This window comes from Sarcophilus harrisii, chromosome 2 (genome assembly GCF_902635505.1).
Source record: "Sarcophilus harrisii chromosome 2, mSarHar1.11, whole genome shotgun sequence".
Lineage (NCBI taxonomy): Eukaryota > Metazoa > Chordata > Mammalia > Dasyuromorphia > Dasyuridae > Sarcophilus > Sarcophilus harrisii.
Genome location: NC_045427.1, coordinates 522090815 through 522111996, shown reverse-complemented (window position 1 = coordinate 522111996; position 21182 = coordinate 522090815). Strand labels below are relative to the sequence as shown.

The 21182-nt window shown below is 40.1% G+C and overlaps 1 protein-coding gene across 2 annotated transcripts in view; it reads right to left on the bottom strand.

The window, feature by feature from the left end:
* The window catches only part of DAPK2 (death associated protein kinase 2), a 172610-nt gene that overhangs the window by 35296 nt on the left and 116132 nt on the right, over nucleotides 1-21182 (bottom strand). For both annotated transcript variants that reach the window (XM_031955412.1, XM_031955411.1), the window contains exon 5: nucleotides 3362-3491. In XM_031955412.1, the coding sequence (XP_031811272.1) occupies nucleotides 3362-3491 (130 nt within the window). The remainder of the gene's footprint in view (nucleotides 1-3361; nucleotides 3492-21182) is intronic.

Genomic DNA, 21182 nt, shown 5'->3' with positions numbered 1-21182 from the left:
AGGTTAACAGGAAACTCAGTTTTCTCATCAGCACTTAACAGGATTGTGAGCATCAAATTATATAGGGCTTTGCAAACCTTAAAATGCCACATAAATATGCTATTATTATTATTATTACAACCTAGTTACTAATCCTTGACAGATTGCAATTAAGACCCCATTTGTAGGCTCTCAGATGATCAAGTTGGAAGAGATGTAATAACTCATCTAATTCAATCCTTATCCTAATCCTGAATCTGGCCTATAATATATCTGCCAAAGTGGTCATCAACCTCTGCTTAAATACCTACAGCAATGGACAACATGAACTCCCTAGGGCATCCTGTTTCATTTCTGGTCAGCTCTAATTGTTGGAAGTGTTTCCTTCTATTAATCCGAAATATGTATTCTCCATAGATCCTGGCACAAGACTGAATTGTTACTCAGAATATGTGTTAGCTCACTGGCTTATCAGAAAATGGATCCTGTGGTGGAGGAGGATAGGAGGGGAGAGGAAAGAGGATGGGGAGAGAGAGGGGAAGGGAAGGTCACTCTGCCAGAGGGAAGACTTCCTTTTTGCAAAGAATCCTGGGGTGCATCATCACTTCTACTCACACCTCTGGATCAAAGGGCCTTCCTTCCCCCTGGGGTGCCAGGGGTTAAGAATAAATTCCCACATGAAAGCTGCCCTGCATCAAATACATTTCTTCTTTTAGCTATCTCCACATGGGCTAGAATGTTGATCTGCCACCAAAGGACTGACTAGATTTAATTCCTGATCTAACCAGCTGTGCAATTTTGGACAATTATATAAGTTTCTCTGGATCTCATCTCTAAAATGAGTGTTATTAGACTGAACTTGGATGGCAAAAAAAAAAAGACATTTGTATTTCAGTATCACAGGTTTTCCTTTATAATGTTATGAATTTTATTTTATGGATTTGAGAACAGTATTCTAAGAAATAGGTGGCACCTAGGTGGTACAGTGAATGAATGTCAGGCCTTAGTAAGGAAGCCCTGAGTTCAAAGCTGACCATAGACATTAGCTATGTGACCTGGACAAGCTCCTTAACTTTCTTTGCTTCAGTTTCTTCATTTATAAAATGGGCTGGAGAAGGAAATGGCAAACCACTCAGTATCTTTGCCAAGAAACCCCCAAATGAGGTCACAGAGAGTTGGACATGATCAAGCAACAATAGAAACAAGAATTCTAAGAAGGGGGTCATAGGTTCCACTGAATTAACTTTCTAAGGGGATCACAACACAAGAAAGGTTAAAAATTCTTGGCTCATGATCTCAGCTTAGAACTTACTCCTACCTCTGACTGTTAAAATCTTTCTTTGTATTTAGAGGTATAGTTCAAATGTTATCTTTTCCATAAAGGTAGAACTTCAAATTCATTTGAAAATGATCTCTACCATTCCATATTCATTTTTTAAAATTTCCATCGATATCTTTTGTTTTTACATTACCTTTATTTCCACATGTGCCTCTATCTAAAGAACCATCCCTCTCTAAGAATTAAAAAAAAAAGAAAAAAAGCAGTTCTGAAAAACCAGCTAACATATTAATTATGTAACTGCTTTCACTGAAGTGAAACTGAATACACAGAGGTAAAGTGACTTGCCCAGAATCTCAAAGCTAGTAATTGTTGAGCACATGCCCTGCTTTGGATCCTTGGCTGTAGGAAGCTCTCTCTGCATGCGTATACAAGTCTAGTACCTTTGCCTTTTTTCCCCCCTTAAATCAATCATTTTCTCTCTAAGTGTCTCTGGTCTAGTAAATACTACTTAATCCTTTTATAGTTATTTAATTGCTCCCATAATCATGCCTTGTCTTTCCAATTAGATTACAAACTCCTCAAGGACAAGGTCTGGCTCCTATACAATTCAACCAATGCAACAAGCATGTGTCAAGCAGCCCTCTTGACCTAGATAAATTCAAGGGGAGGCAGGGGAAAAAAGAAAAAAGAGAGAGAGCGAGAGCGAGACTGAAAAAGAGAGAGAGAGAAAGAGAGAGAAAGACGAGAGAGAGAGAGAGAGAGAGAGAGAGAGAGAGAGAGAGAGAGAGAGAGAACCCTCCTCTCTTGGTCTGTGATCCAGACAAATCTGCCTCCTCTCTGTTCCTCCCAAGTGACTCACCATCTCTCTTTGCACGGGCTGCTCCCACGCTTTGCTTCCAATGTCTCCTCCTTACCTCTGGCTCACAGGATCAGTCTCTTTTTCTTCCATCATCCTTCATGGGAAGCCTTCCTTGGTGCCTTTGATTGCTAGTGCCCCCCTCTCAAACTAAACTACCTAGAATTTAACTACTTTGCATTTATTCTCTATAGATGTATATAGATACTCATTGTCTTCCCCTTTTAGAATGTAAGCATCTTACAAGTGGGAAGCAGCAGATGGTGGAGCAATGGACCCTGAAGTCAGGAGTTCAAATCCAACCTCAGACAATTACTAGCTGTGAGATCCTGGGCAAGTCACTTTACTTCTGTTTGCCATATTACACTGAAGAAAGCAAATGGCAAACCACTTCAGTATCTTTGCCAAGAAAGTTCTACAGACGGTGACTTACTGGTTATGTGAACTGGACACTGTAGTCCCCCACCCCAGACTCCCCATCGCTAAAAACAAAAATAATAACACGTGCTGCCTGCCCATATAGCCACTGTGAGTCTCACATATGAGAAAAATCTATTCAAAAGCACATTGTCACTTCAACATTTCTGCCCTGTATCCGGGGCAGAGGGGGATACTGGAGGTGGCTTTGGATGCAGATGGCTTATTCTCCAGGGGAGAGGGATAAGGCAAGCGCCCAAGAAAAGAGGGCCCTGGAGCCTCCCACCAGTTCACTTCTCCCTTTGCCTACATAAAGGAATGGGAATAAAGACATGGGAGGTAAGTAGGTGAGTGGGTGGATCTGGCATCTGGTAGATGATTGTTTTGTTTTGTTTTGTTTTTCTTTTAGATGATCAAAAGCTATTCCAGAAGGCTGAGTTTATTGGAATTCAGGAGGGTGAGGCTACTTTAAATCTGGAAAATAAGCTCCAGTGATAATAAGGGCTGGGGGCAAGGAGGAAAAAAGAGAAACTTCTCTTCCCAGAAGCTAAGGAGGGTTAGCTAGGGACCTACAAATTCAGTGGGAAAGTGAGGAAACCTCACCCTACTTCGGTGCTCTTCTTTCCTAAAGCAACAGAGTTGAGTTTTTCCTAGCAGAAGTCCCGAAGGCCTTTATTTCTTCCCCAAGCCCAAGCACAGCATCCCCAGCCTGAAGGTACACAATGGAGGAGGGAAAGGATGCTTTTGAGAAGCCCTCACCTCCAAAGCCTCCCTTACCTTTTTTCCTGCCCAACTATCCTCTGCCAGGACGCAGAAGCTAAACTTACCTACAAATTCTGGGGTCCCAAAAATGTTCTTAAATTCCACTCCATCTTCAATTTCATGAGCCAGGCCAAAGTCGATCAACTTGATGTGCGGAATGGGAATATTCTTATCCAGAAGCATAATGTTCTCTGGCTGCAGAACAAAAGAAAGAAAAGAAGACGGTAATTAAGGCTCTGGCTTGTGTTTTTAGTGAAGGATTTGGGGCAGGTTCTGTATTCTTTTTTAAGCTACCGAAACAGAAAAAAATTCTAGCTTGTTTTTGTATCCTTAATCATCTTCTGTGAACTCAAAACAGTCCAAAGAGAGAGCATAAATATATATCACAAGCCCGGGGCTTTACTGGATAACAAGAGAGTGGGCAGTTCAAAATGGGGGGTGTACAGTCCCCCCAAAAATGGGGGGTCTGAAGTCCTCATTCAACCTCTAAAATAGATATCAGGCCATTTCTCTTTCTTGGGAAGGAAGCTGTAGAATAAAATGGAGGCAAAACTAGATATGGAGGCTATATTAAACAAGCACCTAGTTAGTGCTTGCTATGTTTAAGGCTAGGGGCAGCTAGGTGGTACAATGGATAGAGAGCACCAGGACCTGGAGTCCAAATCTAGCCTCAGACACTTATTAGCTGTGGGACCTTGGCCAAGTCACTTACCCCCATTTGCCTCAATTCCTCATCTGTAAAATGTGGACACATTAGAGAAGGAAATAGCAGAACACTGGGTATTTTTGCCAAGAAAACCCCATGGATCAAGTCCATAGGGGTATGTGGAGTTGGTTATGACTGCACAACAGCAATAACAAATGTTTAAGGCTAAGAAGAAGCCTAATAGCTGAAAAATGGCCAGCCTCGGTGTTTGGAGGAATACTGCCCTGGTATTTAGGGGTACTGGACTCAGAACCAGGAAAGCCTGGATTCAAATCCCTCGTGAGATATTTACTGGCTGGCTGATTCTAGGAAAGTCAGCAAACCTTTGAGAACTTCAGTTTGTTCATATATAATAATAGCTAGCACTTTTATAGTGACTTAAAGCACTTTACAAATATATCATTTCATGCTCCCAACAACTGTGGGAGTTCAGTGCTATTCTTATCTCCATTTTTCAGATGAGAAAACCAAGGTGACATGGCAAGCCCATAGCCACAGTGCCCACCGAAAGTGCTCAGGTCTGTGTGAGTCTCAGACTACTGAGCCATCCAGCCGCCTTTAAAAGAGGGGACTGAACTCAAGATACTTTCCCCCCCAATTTAGCTTGTATGAATACTTTTACGTATGTGTGGCTTGCCTTCCCTACAGGAAGTTATGTTCTGTGACAGCTCAGAGTTTTTCATTTTTTCCTTGTGTCCCTGCTGGTACATGGCAGACACTAAGTGAACATTGCCTGCTTCCAGCTCTGAATTCATGGTTCTGTGACCACGGGTTCAGATCCTGCACCTTAGCCACTCAGCACTGCTCAGACAGGAGGAGCACTGGGTCTGGAGACAAAGGCCCTGAGGTTTTCTGCATCGGGCCCTGACATTTTGTTTTCCTACCACTGCTTCCGTGGTATTTCACACTTAAACATAAGAGTCTCCTGAAGTAAACAGGAAGGGTTTTAAATCATGGCCTCCCTTGACTGATGGTAAGACTGATAAAAAAAAAAAAAATCCAGCCAGTAAAGCTACAGAGGCAGGCCCTGGCCTTGGGTACCAGCTCTAAAGTGTACCAGCCATGTGACTGACAAGTTCTTTATTCTTCCTAACTCTCAGTTTCTTCATCTCAAAAATGGGCATGATAGGACTTACACAATTCACTCCACATGGTTATGAGGAAAGTGCTTGGGGACCATAATCTAACATTATTCTTGCTCAATTTAACAGTCTGTCAAATGGGGATGCAGAACTGCTTAGAGCATTTCCTGTTTGTTTGTTTTAGAGTTGGTCCCTTATGTCTAAGTGAGAATCCGCCACAGCCGTGGGGAGGAAGACATCTCCGTGAAGCTGAGATAATGTAGAACCGTTTCCTCAGCTTATCTGTGTCTCTCCCTTCCTGGCCACATCTTTCTCCATCCACCAGGCTTCCTGTTGACAGCACTCCCCTCCTCCCACCTATTGCTGCCCATACTTTTTGTGTTTGTTTAACTAATTCTGGCTCCCAGCAAGACACAGGAAAGAATACACCTGATTTCCAGGGAAAATACCAGCTGCTGGGGCTATTTCCAGTCTAGTAAACAGCTGTGACCTACTACATCCTAACTATACCAACTTGAAGGAACCCGAATGGTCCAGCTCAGGCCCTTTCTTGTAAGTCCTATGGTAAGAGCTGTCTTGATGCTGCACAAAATGCAAGGAGTGAATTCTAATTTCTCTCTCTCCTAAAGCTCTCCCAGCTCACTTCCTCTCCCTAGAAATCAGACCGGAAGCTTCCAGCCTCTCTAGATTCCCTCTGACCCCAATACCTGCTAAAAACCTCTCTGTATCTTTTACTTAAAAAACAAATAATATGTTTCCCTTTTGAAAGTTTTAAAATTTGTTTATTTTTCCTTGATCCTGGAGCCTCTTCCCAATTAGATTTTCAAAATATAGAGAAATATTTTCCTAAGACAGCTGCTGATCTCCTTGGTATCTTTTTTTTGCAGGAAGGAAGTAGAGAAGGAGAAGGAGGGAAAGGGCAACAAAGTCAAGCCAGATTGCTCTATCTCAGCTTTGTGCAACATTCTACTTCAACCCAAGCGAGGTGCTCAAATGAGGGATACAAAAAGTCTCAGATCTTTGTGCTCCGCAGAGGGGTGCCTGGCTTGAGTTCCAAGGGAAATGTGTATGTGCAGACATGTCATTATATATATACATAAAATGAGAGATGTTTATATTATGAAATATGTATATGAAGTATGTTATATATAGATATAATGTATAGATATATTATAGATATAGATTATGTATATAATATATAGAAATATATAACATACATGCATCTCATATATGTGCCATTTGTATGTGTGTCTATGTGTGTGTCTATATCCTATCCTAAACATTCATACAAATATGAGCTATGTGTGTATGTGCACATATGTACAGGAAGTTCTAAAATACTTAGTGTATCTTACATTTAAAACTTCACAAAAACTTCTGGGACATGTTGCTTAGACTGAGCCAAGAATATGTCTCTTACTGCCACAAATACAAAAAAAAAGGGGATTTACAGACTTGTATTTTTGCTTTTAAGACGTGTTACTGGTTTGTGTTGCTAAGTTTAAAAAAAAATGTTAAATTTTTGCAATGAATAAAAATATTTTTTCTCCCCTACCACCTCCCTGCCCATTCACTCCATGCCCCCAAAAGGAAAAGGGGCATAATAAATAATAAAATGTTATAGTAATAAAATAAAATATCATTTAATAATAAAATAAAATAGTATTTAAACAATAATTTGTCTCAGAGGCTGTGAGGCAATCTGCTTTGACTCAGCTTTTTCCGGGAATTCCTGCAGACAGAATGGGCCCGTCTCCCTCTGACAAGGCTGGTTCATAAGAACTTCCAGGGGTTTAGACCACTACTTCTTCATCTTCCCCCTTCCAGGAGACTTAGAAGATATACAGCTTAATCTATAGGCTTCTGGACCAACAGTCCTTTCTCCTGACCAGATAATATCCCTGGACTCTCACTGCTTTTATCAAGGATTTTCCCTCAGCACTCTGTTTCTACCTATTTCAGCAAATTAATTCCTGAATGTGACCATGTCCTCCCAGCCCTTCCCCGCCCTGGCAAGGTGAAGGCTCAGTTACAGAGACTCTCCCTGCCTTCAGTCACCAGCCCTTTGGGCCCCAAGGAGTTGTCAGAAGCTCCGGACCACACCCCACCAGTCACCCCGATCCTGCGCCCCAAGTGCCCGTTTGCATCCTGATGGGTTTGGGCTCAGAGGCGCCAGCGCGGCGGAGGCTCCCAGGGCCGAGATGCTTGCCAGTTGCTACATGCACATGCACATGTATGGAGAACTTGACTATATGGGTATTTCAAATGGAAGGGAAATGTTCCTGCTAATTCCTGACAGGGGAGGGGAGAGGGGAAAACTCCTGAGAGAATCAGAATGGCTGATCCTGGGGAGTTTTCTCTGCTACCTTTATGACAAGGAAGGGTCATGCTGGATGCATGGAGGAGCCAGCCAAAGGGAAGTCAGAATCAAATTAATTAGTGGGCTAATGCAAGGTTGAACAGCCACATGTAACATTGCTAGGATATCAAGCAGACAACCTCTTTCCTCTTTTCCTTCCCAAAAAGTCCAAGTTAAAGCAGGATCATAAACATCACTATTCTCATTCACTTCTCTGCTCACAAAACTATATTGTCTTTAAAAAAACAATTGGCACATTTGGTCTAGATACAATAGGTACTTCCCAAACACTTCCCCAAAGTTATTACACCTCACACAATTAAGAAACCACTCCTGCATAAAATCCACATTCTTTATGCTGATTCTCATGGTCTACAAATATGATCCCTGGGTCACTTTTCAGCCTTATCTACAATACTCCCTTTTTTCTTCTTTTGCTGAGGCAATTGGGGTTAAGTGACTTGCCCAGGGTCACACAGCTAGGAAGTGTTAAGTGTCTGAGGCCAGATTTGAACTCAGGTCCTCCTGACTTCAGGGCTGGTGCTTTATCCACTCTGCCACCTAGCTGCCCCTACAAATACTCCTTTCATGAAAGTCATTCTAGTGTCTTCATGGCCCCCCATCAAGCCTTAAATCTCTCCTGACTTATAATGATCTGTGTACATGTTACACAGTCTCCCCTCCAAGTAGGACGAAAGCTCTCTGAGAGCAGAGACTAGGATTTGGGTTTTGTTCTTGTTTTTGTCTGTATCCATCACCAGGACCCAGCACAATGCCTTAAGTGACAGGTGCTTTCATAAAAGCTGTTTGAATTGGATTGAGCTGAAACATAGTTGTGACTTGGGCCAAACTTTTGCTCTTTCAGGAAGCCTTCCCTAACTACCCAAGGCAATTCTCCTTCTGAATTCCTATCACAACTACTGTCCATACTAGGAAGCTTTTATCAATTCTCTCCATTGGGTGGTTCTTTCTGATTTAGCGTGATATATTTTTGTTGTCCTTATGCATATTAGTTTAGTTTTCATAACTAGACTGGAAACTCCCTGAGAACATGTGTCATACTTATTTTGAATATTTTGTTTTACACAAATAGATAGACAAGGCAGCATAATGTAACAGAATGTGTGAATCTGGAGTCAGGAAATACCTGGGATGTAATTCTACTGTTGTAGTGCCCTTCTCCCCACTCCCCCAAATTAGAAAGTAAGCTTTAATCAGGAGGAAACATTTTAACCAAACAAGGGATTGAGGCAATTTCAAAAGTTAGAACAGATCATTTTGATCACATGAAATTGACAAATTTTTGCACAAACAAAACTAATGCAATTGACATAAAGAGGGAAGTGGTAAACTAGAGAAAATCTTTGTATCAAATATCTCTGATAAGGACAACAGAAATGTATCACACTAAAAGCCATTCCCCAATAAGTAAGTGATCAAAGGACAGGGCAAATGATTGTAAAAAGAATTGTAAACTATTAATAACCATATGAAAGAATGTTACAAATCCTTAATAATAACAGAAATGCAAATCAAAACAATTCTAAGAAGTTTTACCCTACATTCAGCAAATTGGCAAAGATGACAAAATATAAGAATACTCAATGTTGGAGGGATTGTGGAAAGATAGGCACACTAGTATAGTGTTGATTTAATTATGAATTAGCAAAAATATTCTGGAAAGCAATTTGAAATTATACAGGTAAAATAGCTAAGTGACCCAAAGATTCTATTGTTAGGAACACGTCTTAAGGTCAATTAAAAAAAAAAAAAAAGATTCCATGTACATGAAAATATTTACAGCAACATTTTTTGTGATAGCCAATAGCCGGAAGAAAAATACATGGTAATTGACTGGGGAATGGCTAAATAAATTGTGGTACATGATAAGATAAAGAACAGCATGGAAAGACTTACATGCCTGAGTCAAAGTAAAGTTGACAGAGCCAAAAAAACAAACCCCTACTAAATGTAATGATTATATCAATGTAAATGGAAAAAATTACAAAATAATAAAAAATGAACATTGCAAAATTATAGAGAATGGGCTCAGCCCCAAAGAACAGGTATGGGAAGACACATTTTTCTACTCACTCTTTTGAAGAGGTGTTAAGGGTCTGTTGGTGTGGAACATTGTATTTAATGTCAGGTTTTTATCAATGTATTTATTAGTTTAGCTGAATTTTAATCTTTTTTTCAATTTTCCTTTTTCTTTTTTTTTAAATCTTTGTAATTGGTATGGCTGTCTTGGAAAGGTCAAAGAGAGGGATACAGGTAGAAATCTAAGAGAAGTAAAATTCAAAAGATATCAGAACTATTTCATAGAAAGAAGATAAGATGTTTTAAGGACAAACATTGTTTTTTACCTCTATGACTGATGGAAGACAGCATTCTGTATCCCTCAAATTTTAAATCAATATGAATAATTTATTTTTGTTGATTGTAAGTTCATCTGGGCCTGATCATTGCAATGCTTCCTGGGTATTTCCAACTACGGTCTTCTTAAGTTAGACGCTGGCCATCTTTGCTACTTTTTTTCCTGTGTTTTTCCCTCAAATTTTAAGTCAATATGAGTAACTTAAATTTTTGTTGACTGTAAATTTATCTGAGCCCGATCACTGCATTGCTGCCTGGGTATTTCCAACTATGGTCTTCTTTGCTATTTTTTTAGTTAGACGCCCATCTTTGCTATTTTTTTTTCTGGTTTTTCCCGGAAAGCCCAATGTCCACAGCTGTGGCTTGGTGAAGAGCCTGAACTTGGCTACATTTGTCATTTTAAAACCACAGCCTCTGGCCAGCCGCCTAGGAGCCTCAATTTCTGGTTGCTGCTGAGGAGTCATATTGTCCAATCAGGGCAAACAAAGACAACCCAAACCTATCTTATCTCTGATCTCCATATATAATGAATGGTCAGAAAAGCATGAATAATTCATTTATTACACTTAATACACCATATGAATTCAGTTCAGGGCCAACTATACTGGTTAAATTTAAACTATACTGGTGATTTCCTTGGGGGCTAGGGGTGGGGATAAATGGTATGGATAATACCCTTTTAAGATGAATAAAGTGCAATAGCTTCTCAGAACCCACCCTTCAGCATCTCAGCATGTGGACCAGAGAGAAATGCTAATTCTGGTCTAAGGAGAAGTCTTCTTGGAAGGTCACAAAAGTATGGGATGAAGGAAGAAGGAACAGACTTTTAGAGAAAGTAAAATAAAATAAAGTAAAGGTACAAGCTAGTTGATCATTTTTATCCCTTTAGAAGTGGGGGTGTCATGTTGCTGACCTGGGATTATAGATCTAAAGCTGGAAGAGACTTAGAGGTCATCTGGTTCAACTTCCATATTTGACAACTAATATTCCATATTGAGGACCAGAAAAAGGAAGTGGACACTCAATAAATGACAGAAATGGGATCCAAGGTCAGTTTCTCCAGCCTTACTACACCATTCGAGGACTCTGGTATGGAATGGAAGTAAGAAAAAATGGTTTGCAGGTGCCCCCCAGTAAAGGAGTTGTCGATATTTTACTCATGGAAGGGTTCTAACTCAGAAAATTCCCCTATTTCAATACTTCTGAAAGTCTGTGATTTCATCAAAGTAGGCAGACTTTCCACACTTTGGAGATGATCTTCCTGAATCGCTGTAGCAAAATCTATCACATCATTGTCAACCTTCTGGCACTAAGCTTTTCTAAGCTTAGCAAGGTCTCAGGCAACTGACAGAGTCCATCCTTGGGCTATACTTTCCAGTGTTACAGGGCTGCTGGAAAAATCCAGTTCATCACCAAACCATGGAAAGGCATCAGAGTGCCTTTCACTTCAGTGCCTCCCTAATCTTGATCTATGTCTTACCACTGGACTCAGATGGCTCCGGAGGACAGATTGAGGCTGGTGACCTTACACAGCCCTCCCTCACAAGTTAGGGCATCACTTTTTCAATGTCATGGTCCTCTTTGAGGATGAAGCTCAACCCCCCCCCCCCCCCCAACTCACAACTCAGCAGCTTATAGCCTATGGAAGGAAGACTTCTTTTTTTTTTTTCCCTCTTTTTTTTTTAATTTAAAAAAATTTATTTTTCCTATTGGTCATTTTTCATAATGAAAATTATTTTAATTTTAAAAAATCTAATTATCTTTCTCCTACTTGAGAGCCCCCAAACAGAAAATGCAAATTGGAAGTAATATAGCTTCACATATAGGCCCTAGCATGGCAAGACTTTGGACAGCCAGAGTGCCACATGAAGACATGAGTGTTTGTGGGTAAAACAGAGACCTTTAGCATTTAGAGTTTGATGGAACTTTTGTGATTTTACAGATAAAATTTCACCCACATCACACAATAGCAATGTCAGAGTGTAAATCTGGGTCACCTTTCCATTATTCTGATAACCTGGGGCACAAAAAGATATGTAGAAGGATGCTGAAGAGAAAACATTTCTCCATTATGCTCAGGGCTCTAGTGGAAAGGAATCAATTCGATAAACATCTATTAAATCCTTATTATGTGTTAATAATTCTCTTCATTTGCCACCAGCTGCTCTGCTTGATTTCCACTCCAGCAGCATCTCCATCATACTCTGCTAGGAAAAATTCATCACATCAGAATGGAGGTGGCTTCAGGTTTGCGATCCAGTCCCCAGCAGTACCCTGGGTTGCTTCTACTTCTATGACTAGTGAGTCGGAGGGCAGAGCAAAAAACTCCCCTTCCGACCTCCCTTTACATAGGGCTTAATGTGGCATCCATCTCTTCATTTGTCACCAGTTGCTCTGCTTGTTTTCAAGCATCATCACCTTGATAAAGTACAATTACCTCCCCTCTGGCATTCTCCATCTGCCCCCTTGCAGCTTCCTTTTATATATTTTCTTCCCTTGTTAGATTGTAAGCTCTTTTTTTTTTTTCCTTATTTGTATTTCTAGTGCCTAGTACAGTGCTTAGCACACGGAAGATGCTTAATAAATATTTATCAAATTGTATCATATTAAGCTAAGTGAACAGCGGGTTGGTCTTAGAATGAGGAAGAACTAGGGTTCAAGGGCCCTCTCTGGCACATAGGGCAATGTATCTTGGGTAAGTCATTTTGCTTTCTTCCTAGTGACCCCAGGCACCCCTTTAAGGTTATTGATTATCATAGGTTATTGATGAATTGGGCTGGATGTGTGGAGTTCCTTATATTAACGAATTCTTAGATCTGGACAAAAACCAACAAATGCCCAAGACTAAGTGCTAAATGATTGATCCTCCTTTGTTTTAAAGGAGGATCAATGACACCATAAGCTGATGTCTTGACTTTCACATGAATCAGATTAAGGTAGAATTGCACAAAGTCTCTCTTCCTGAGTCATGGAAGCCCAGGGGCAGAACAAAAGTCAGGCTGACTTGGGATGCAGAGATGACCTGATCAAACTTTTAAAGTCCCCAAGCACCTACTTCAGGTACCCTCATGACCATCGGGAACAAAATTGTTCTTATCTATCCATTCCACTGGGAGAAGTCTTCATGTGTCTGAGGTAGACATCCCCTTAATCCTCAATGGGTTTGAAGCCTGTTAGTCAATCTCAGCCAACAAAAAAAGGGAGTTTTACTGGGCTGTGGTTGCAGTCCATGCTGTAGCCCTAGGTGAGAGCAGAGTGCAGGTGACCACCAAAGGTGAATGAGCAGCCCTGAAAAGGTCCTCCTGAAGATCCCCATGCAAATACAGATGTAACAAGGACATTATTCTCATGTAGCTTACACTCTATCCCTGAATAAATTTTTCCATCTCCTATCTCCCTGTTCTCCTCCTGGACCAGCAGAAACTTCCTTGTCAGGTCCATCTGCTGCAAGAATTCCTGTATTCCTTCCGGTCTCAGCAATCCCTATAGAGGGCCTTTTCCTAATTCCTCCATTGTCGACACTCTCTCCTTTTCCAGAAATTGTTTTATATTCCCTCTGTGTTTAGAAGGGCAGCCAAAGGGCAGGTAGATGGCACAGTAGATAGAGTACTGGCTCTGGAGACGAGTTCAAATTCAGCCTCCAACACTAGCCACTAGTGTGGCCCTGGGCATACTACTTAGCCCCATTTGCCTTTAAAAAAAAAAAAAAAAAAAAAAAAGGAAAGGATTGAAGAAACAGAGAAAAAAACAAAGGAAGCCTCGTATATTGGATAGAGAGTGGTCTTGGGTTCAAGTTCTGCCACTGATACATCTTGGCAAGGTAAGACCTCTCTACTCTAGATAATGGCAAGAATATAAACTGTGGAGAAGGCATCTATGATGATTCAGAGGGAGTTTCCTTAATCAGGAACTCTTTACCCAATGAAATCACAAGTCTTTTTACTTATCTGAGAATAGGCTGTCACCCCCTTAGAAAACTAACCTGGATGGTAAGGACTGGTTTTGGGTTTTTTTGGTCATCTTATCCCTAGTTCCTGGCAAAGTGCCTCACACAGAGAAGGTGATTAATAAGTGCTTATTAAGCTGAACTTAACAGTGCACATTAATAGAGCGTTCTATAAAGTGCTTTCTTCAAAACAAGCTGACAGTGAAGTTGTACTAGTATTATCACTCCCATTTTAGACCCAGTGGGATTAGGGGGTTTATCCATAGTCACACAATTAAGTAAATGCCGTGCCAGGAATAGCACTTTAAGTTCACCATTTTTCCATGACACCAGGTCACAGCCCCTACACAAACTCTGTTTCTTCAAATCATAGGAATCTTGACCCTCAAAATTATCCCTAATAATGTGGCAATTTTTCCTAAGATTTGGCAAGAGAGGTATGAGAAAACACAGATTTTTTTTTCATTTTCTTTGTGTAACAATAATCATGGTTTTTATTCATACTTTTGCTGTTTTGTACTGTTCTGGCCCACATGCAAATTCAGGCAATCAAATTTTTATGCCTTGTCACACTCAAATGTGTTTTAGGTGATCAATTTTTTATGACTTGTATCTGTCAAAAATGCCTTCGCTCAAAAGGATATGATGGCGGTGAGGTTTGGGGGTAAATAGGCACTCTGTCAGCAAACATTTTAGAGAATACATAGTAAGTCACAAATATCTTTATCCTTCTTGACCCAGGCATCCCATTGTGATCATCATAAAGAAACAATCTGTGCATAAATTGCTAGGGAGATTCTATTTATCCTAGCAAAAAAATGGAAAACAATTATGTCCCATAACTAGGGAATGTCTGAACAAATTATTATTATTGTTATTGTTCATTTATGTTCAGCGTTTTGTGATCCCATGGACCATATTATACACAGGATTTTCTTGACAAAGGTACTGAAGTATTTTACCATTCCCTTTTCCAGTAGATTAAGGCAAATAAGGTCACATAGCTAATAAGTATTTAAGGACGGGACTGGATTCTGACTCCAGGCCCAAGGTTCTATCCATTGAGCCTCCTAGCTGCCTTGTGAAAATTATAATTAATAGTTACTGTAATAGAATACATGTAATGTAAATATAAAAGCACAAAATATGAAAGAAATTATAGAAAAGCCCATATAAGTTGATGTAGTACGAAATCATCAGAATTGTAAACACGTTGGTGACAACTATATTTTTTAAGAAGCTAGAAGGTAAACAGAGTTGAAAGGAAACACTGAACAAACTAAAACATTTTCTTTGCTTGTTGGTTGTTTGCTAAGTGATTTGGCTCTGTCCACCATGTTAAAGTTTAAGGGTCTGGGATGAAATTTTGCCCTCATTTGAAATATTTCTTTTAAATTCTTTGATGATGGTTATTAAGTGTGTTTGTTGTTTGGTTGTAATTGTCATGTCAGACTCTTTGTGAGTCCTTTTTGGAGTTTTCTTTACAAAGATAGTGGAGTGGTTGGCCATTTCCTTCTCCAATTCCTTTTATAGAGCAGGAAACTGAGGCAAACAAGTGAAGTGACTTATCCAGGATCACATAGCATCTGATCTTAGATCTTAGAAGCATCTTTGAGGCTTCCTGACTCCAAGCGTGGTGCTCTAACTCTGTACCACCCAGGTGCTCTTCATCAAGTATGTGTCATACTCTTTAAAAAATTATTTATTTTTATTAAAGCTTTTTATTTTTTAAAACATATGCGTGGATAATTTTTCAACATTGACGCTTGCAAAACCTTGTGTTCCAAAGTTCCCCCCTTCCTTCTCCCCATCCCCTCCCCTATATGGAAGGTAATCCAATATATGTTAAACATGCTAAAAATATGTTAAATCCAATATATGTATGCATATTTATACAATTATAGTGCTGCATGAGAAAAATCAGAAAATCATACTCTATATTAAAAAATTCATTCTCTTTCCTACCAAACTATAATCCTCTGAAGGATAGGAAGCATACCTTATATTATGAGCCGAGGACAGGACCTTTCAGAGAACAAAACGCAAGACTGACACATAATATTCTTCATGATGGTGATGGTGGGTTGAAGATCATGAAGATCTTTGAGACACAGGTCTAATAAGCTTTGCTATCTGAGTTTCCTGGGTAACAACTAGAAGCAGCAGCATGGCACATGGCAGAGAGCGCCAGAACCCACTTCCCACCCAACTCTGCCTTTTCACAGGCTGTCCCTCATACCTGGAAAGCTCTCCTTCCTCCCCTCTTCCCCCTGGATTCCTTCAAGATTCAGCTCAAAGCCTACCTTCTGCTAGAGACCTCTGAGATTACCTCCTATTTAACTAGATACTGGGAGGGCTTCCCCTCCCAGATTGATTTTATTTCATTTATTAGCTGGTAAAAAAAGGCCATTATTTGCCTCATTTCTTACTTAGCATTAATCACCCAGAGGTATTGTCTCAGACAGATTGAGACCAGTTAAAGACCTTAGCTTAAAAAGGTCAAGGTCTCCCACTGCCTCCAGGGCCATCTCCAGTCCTGATCCATATCTGGCCACTGGACTAGATGATTCCAGAAAAATAGAATGAGGCTGGTGAATATGCAGCCCTCTCTCATTTAATCCAATTCAGTGCTTGACATCTTTTTCCTCTCATGTTCCCTTCTGAGATTGAAGGCCTCTACTTACATGGTTCTCCCCCAGTAGGATGTAGGTTCCTTGAGGGCAGATACTGTATTTTTGCCTCTTTTTGTAACCCTGCGATTTAGCACCGTACCTATCACATAGTAGGTGCTTAATAAATGTTTGCTGACTAACCTGAACCCTGGGTTTCAAATCCCTGCCATGCTATTATCAATGGGACTTTGGTCATTTAATATCTCTAAGACTCAGTTTATTAGTTGTAAAAAATGAGAGGTGGATTAGTTAGTCTCCAAGCTCCCTTCCAGCTCTAAATCTATGATCCTGGTAAATTAAAAGGATTAAGAAAGGAGGGCTGCTTTCGGCAGGCTCACTGATAACAAGAAACTAACACTTGACAGCCCAAGAGCAAAGGAGGAGACAGAAAAAATATACAAAGCCAGAATACAGACATTTCCAATGCATAGCAGCCTGGAGCTTTTTAGTTTGGGGCAAGAAGCACGACCCAGTTCCACAGCCCCTGAGGGCCTCAATGTATTAACACAAGTTGAGAGTCATAGTTATGATTCTTTAAGAGTTCTCCTAGAGACAGGAATGTTTCTCCTGCATGAGGAGAGTTAATGAGAAACCAGGGCTGCAGTTCAAAAAAATCTTAAAGGATCCAGAAATCCTCCCTTCCTTGGAGAGAGGAGGGAGACATTGTCACTGTAAATTCAGTTGATAGGAGTGTCAAAGCAGCTGGTTTGGCCTAGACTGAGACACAAAGACATTAGGCCCTAAACTGGGATTCTATCTCCATTTTTTTTTTTTTTTTTTTTTTTTGCATCCGAAGGATGTAGCAAAGTGCCAAGCATGTAGCAGGTGCTTAATAAATGCTGGCTGACTTCCCATACTTCCAGGAGCTTATTTAAAGGTCCAGCTGGCATATAGTAACTGATTTTCTAATTTACACTGATTTAGGTTCTTAAAATCCCCCCTTCCCCAGTCTTTTAAAAACACTGTCACATTTCTATTGTGCCTTCAGGTTTGGGTATATGATCTCCAGGATCTCTGGTGGGTGGGAGAGGCAAGACCCCAGAAGTGGAAGGGGTATAGGACCAGCTTTGTAGATGGTTGAGACCAGGACAGAACCGCAGATTTTTTACTTTTCCCTTGTCCTCTAAGCTGACATTATTCTCCCTTTAATAACTGTCCTTCCCAATCCAGCTTCTTTCATTGAACCGGTTAGACCCAACAGACTCAAATTCTTTAATTTGAGGGTCATACTTATAAAGCTGTAAGGGATCCAAGAATGGCTTGGTGACAGTGGAGAGGGTATAATGTCTAGTCAGAAACACCTGAGTTCAAACCCTGCCTTGGACACTTCCTAGGTGTGTGACCCTAGGCAAGTCACTTAGTTCTGTTTGCTCCAGTTTTCTCATTTATAAAATGAGCCGGAGAAGGAAATGGCAAATTATTCCAGTATTTCTACCAAGAAAACTCCAAATGAGGTCACAAAGAGCTGGACATGACTGAAAATGACCAAATAACAAAGAACCTTAGGGATAAATCTAGTCATAGGATCATGGACTTAGAGCAGAAGTGACTTCAGAAAGCACCCAGTTATATTTTACAGATGAGGACCCCAAGGCATAAAGGTGACATGTCCAAGGTCACACTAATAGAATGGGGTCCAGATCCCCATTTCTTCTCATCCTAAATCCAGCATTCTTTCTACCACAGTTTGAGGTCTCACCAACTTAAATGCTACTTCCTTGCCATCTGAAAGGTTATGTCTCAGTTATATGGAAAATTCATTTATATGGAATATCACCCTGTTCCCCCTCCCATATTCTCCAGTGGTGAGAATGAAACAATCACTGCCACTGTATTTGTTTCTTTTCACCACACAAGTAAAAATGCTCTGAATACCATTTCATCTAATTAATTTCTATTATACTTTGCTTGTTGCTTTGTTTTTAGGGGTCTTATTTTTTTCTTTTTTGGTGGTTGGTCCTTGTTTCCCTAAAGCAAGGTTGCATATATCAGTGATAGAATCAGAGGGACTTTTTTTGTTAGTCTGGTTATCATTTAAAAATATATGCCTGATTAGCATTTTATAGATGCCTGTAAAAACTGGGCTTTTATTCTGTGAAACCAGATGCGTCATTTATAGAAAGATGCCTTAAGGCATCATTCCAAATCTGGTCATGCAATGAAATGGTGAATTCAATTTCCTTTTGGAAGGATGTGGAAGAGATAAAAGAAGAAATGGGGTGACTTACAAGAATCACCAGTCTGGCTTCTTCGTACTCTATTTCAAGACTCCCACGTCAGAGCAGCCTTATCTAACAACTTTACACATTTTTACATCCAATCCTGCCTCTTCCAGACGGTTCTAAGCCCACCTCCACTCAGCTTTCCTCAGAGGTAAACTGGGAGGCTTCTCTTGGATAGTAAAGGACTAAGCATTTGGAAGAAAGAGCCCTGGGAAGCCAGAAATAGTGTTTCTTCCTTTCCTCTTTCCCTCTCTTCCACCTGGCCCCAGGACAGAATTTGAATGTGGTCTGTATGGTATCCAACTCTCTGAGCCAGGTGGTAAATCCTCCTACAGTTTAACCCTGTCCTCCCTTCTCCTTTTAGCTCTGTGTAAGGCCACCAGTCCACCACATTCCTTGGGCCCAGATGGGGCTGGTTTTATATTAAGGGAAAGCCCACCTCTCCCTTTGGGACATCTATCCGGGGCTCTCCACGTTTGTGAGTTCAGGATGACAAACTCACATGGCCCACAGTATGTAGCTAGTCTCAAAATTGCATTGCATTCTACCCTGGACATCTTTTTGTATCTGGGCATCGAGGTGGTACAGTGTATAGAGTGCTTACGTGGAGTCAGGAAGATTTGAGTTCAAAGACTGTCTTAGATCCCAAGAAAATCACTTAATTTCTTTCAGACTTAGTTTTCTCATCTGCAAAATAGGAATAATGATAGTTGCATCTCCCTAGCAGGCTTGTTATAAGACCAAAAGAAAGCACTTGGTCAACATTAAAGTGCTAGCTTAATGCTAACTATTATCATATTATCTACTCTACCCTTTTTTACTTCTTTCTTTTGGAACCATAATCAAACCAATACCACCATTATTACTGAGAAGGACATATCAATCATCTTCTTCATTCATATCCCTGAGACTTCTCAAAACAAAATATCTCTCCCCCTTGCCCATGATGTCTAATATGTATCGTCTCTCCCACTAGAATAAAGCTCCATTTCAGCCATTCTGGAGAGCAATTGGGAACTATGCCACCAAAGTTATCAAATTGTGCATACCTTTTGATCCAGCAGTGTTTCTACAGGGCTTATATCCCAGAGAGATCTTAAAGGAGGGAAAGGGACCCACATGTGCAGAAATGTTTGTGACAGCCCTCTTTGTAGTGGCCAGAAATTGGAAACTGAGTGGATGCTCATCAATTAGAGAATGGCTGAATAAATTATGTATATGAATGTTATGGAATATTATTGTTCGGTAAGAAATGACCAACAGGATGAATACAGAGAGGCCTGGAGAGACTTACACGAACTGATGCTGAGTGAAATGAGCAGAGCCAGGAGATCATATATACTTCAACAACAATACTATATAATGATCAATTCTGATGGACGTGGCTCTCTTCAACAATGAGATGATTGAGGCCAGTTCCAATGATCTTATGATGAAGAGAGCCATCTACCCCCAGAAAGAGAGAACTATGGGAACTGAGAGTGGATCACAACAGTATTTTTACTCTTTTTGTTTTTCTTCATTTACATTTTGTTTTCTTTCTCATTTTTTTCCCTTTTTGATCTGATTTTTCTTCTGCAGCAAAAGATTTGCATAAACATGTATACATATATTGGATTTAATATATATTTTAACGTTTAACATATATGGATATATATCCATCTAAAGGAAGGGGGAAAGAAGGGGGAAATTTGGAAGATTTTCAAGGGTCAATGTTGAAAAATTATCCATGCATATATTTTAAAAATAAAAAGCTTTAGTAAAAAAAAAAATAAAGCTCTATGAAGGCTGTAATAATTTCATTTTTTCAATTTAATCTTGAGTGGGAGTCAAAATGTATCTTAAATATATTTAATTGTACCTATGGCATCTCCATTAGAATATGAGTTCCTTGAATGGTTTTGCCCCTCAGAATTTTTTAGTTTATTTTTTTCTTGCTAAGGCAATTAGGATTAAGTGACTTGCCCAGGGTCACACAGCTAGGAAGTGCTAAGTGTCTGAGACCAGATTTGAACTCAGGTCCTCCTGACTTCAGGGCACTCAATATTTAGCACAGTGTCTGGCACATAGAAAACACTTAATAAATGCCTTTTGACTCCTTTAAAAATGCTTCATTCATTTATTCATTCTATTGCTATGCTAGCTATTATTGAAGTTAACTGTGGGCATCCCCCCAAGTTCTAACCTGAATCTTTTTTGTTCTCCTGGTGATCTCATCAACTCTCATGGCTTGATAATTTTCTATCATGTCTATAACACCTGGCTATCAAATGGATCATGGCATCAGAGCTAAAAAGCACCTCAGAAACTAATTTATTCCATTCTTTTACAGACAGGGAAACTGAGGCCCAGAGAAATGAAGGGGCTTGCCCAGGATCACACAGTCATTGCATAGTAGAGCTGGTACTTGGACTTGGAGTCTCTCACTCCAATTTCACCATTCTTATTAATATTAATAATTCAACTCATAATGCATGGGCCTAGCCTAGGGTCAGTCCAAGTCCTCTTTCTTAGCAAAATTCT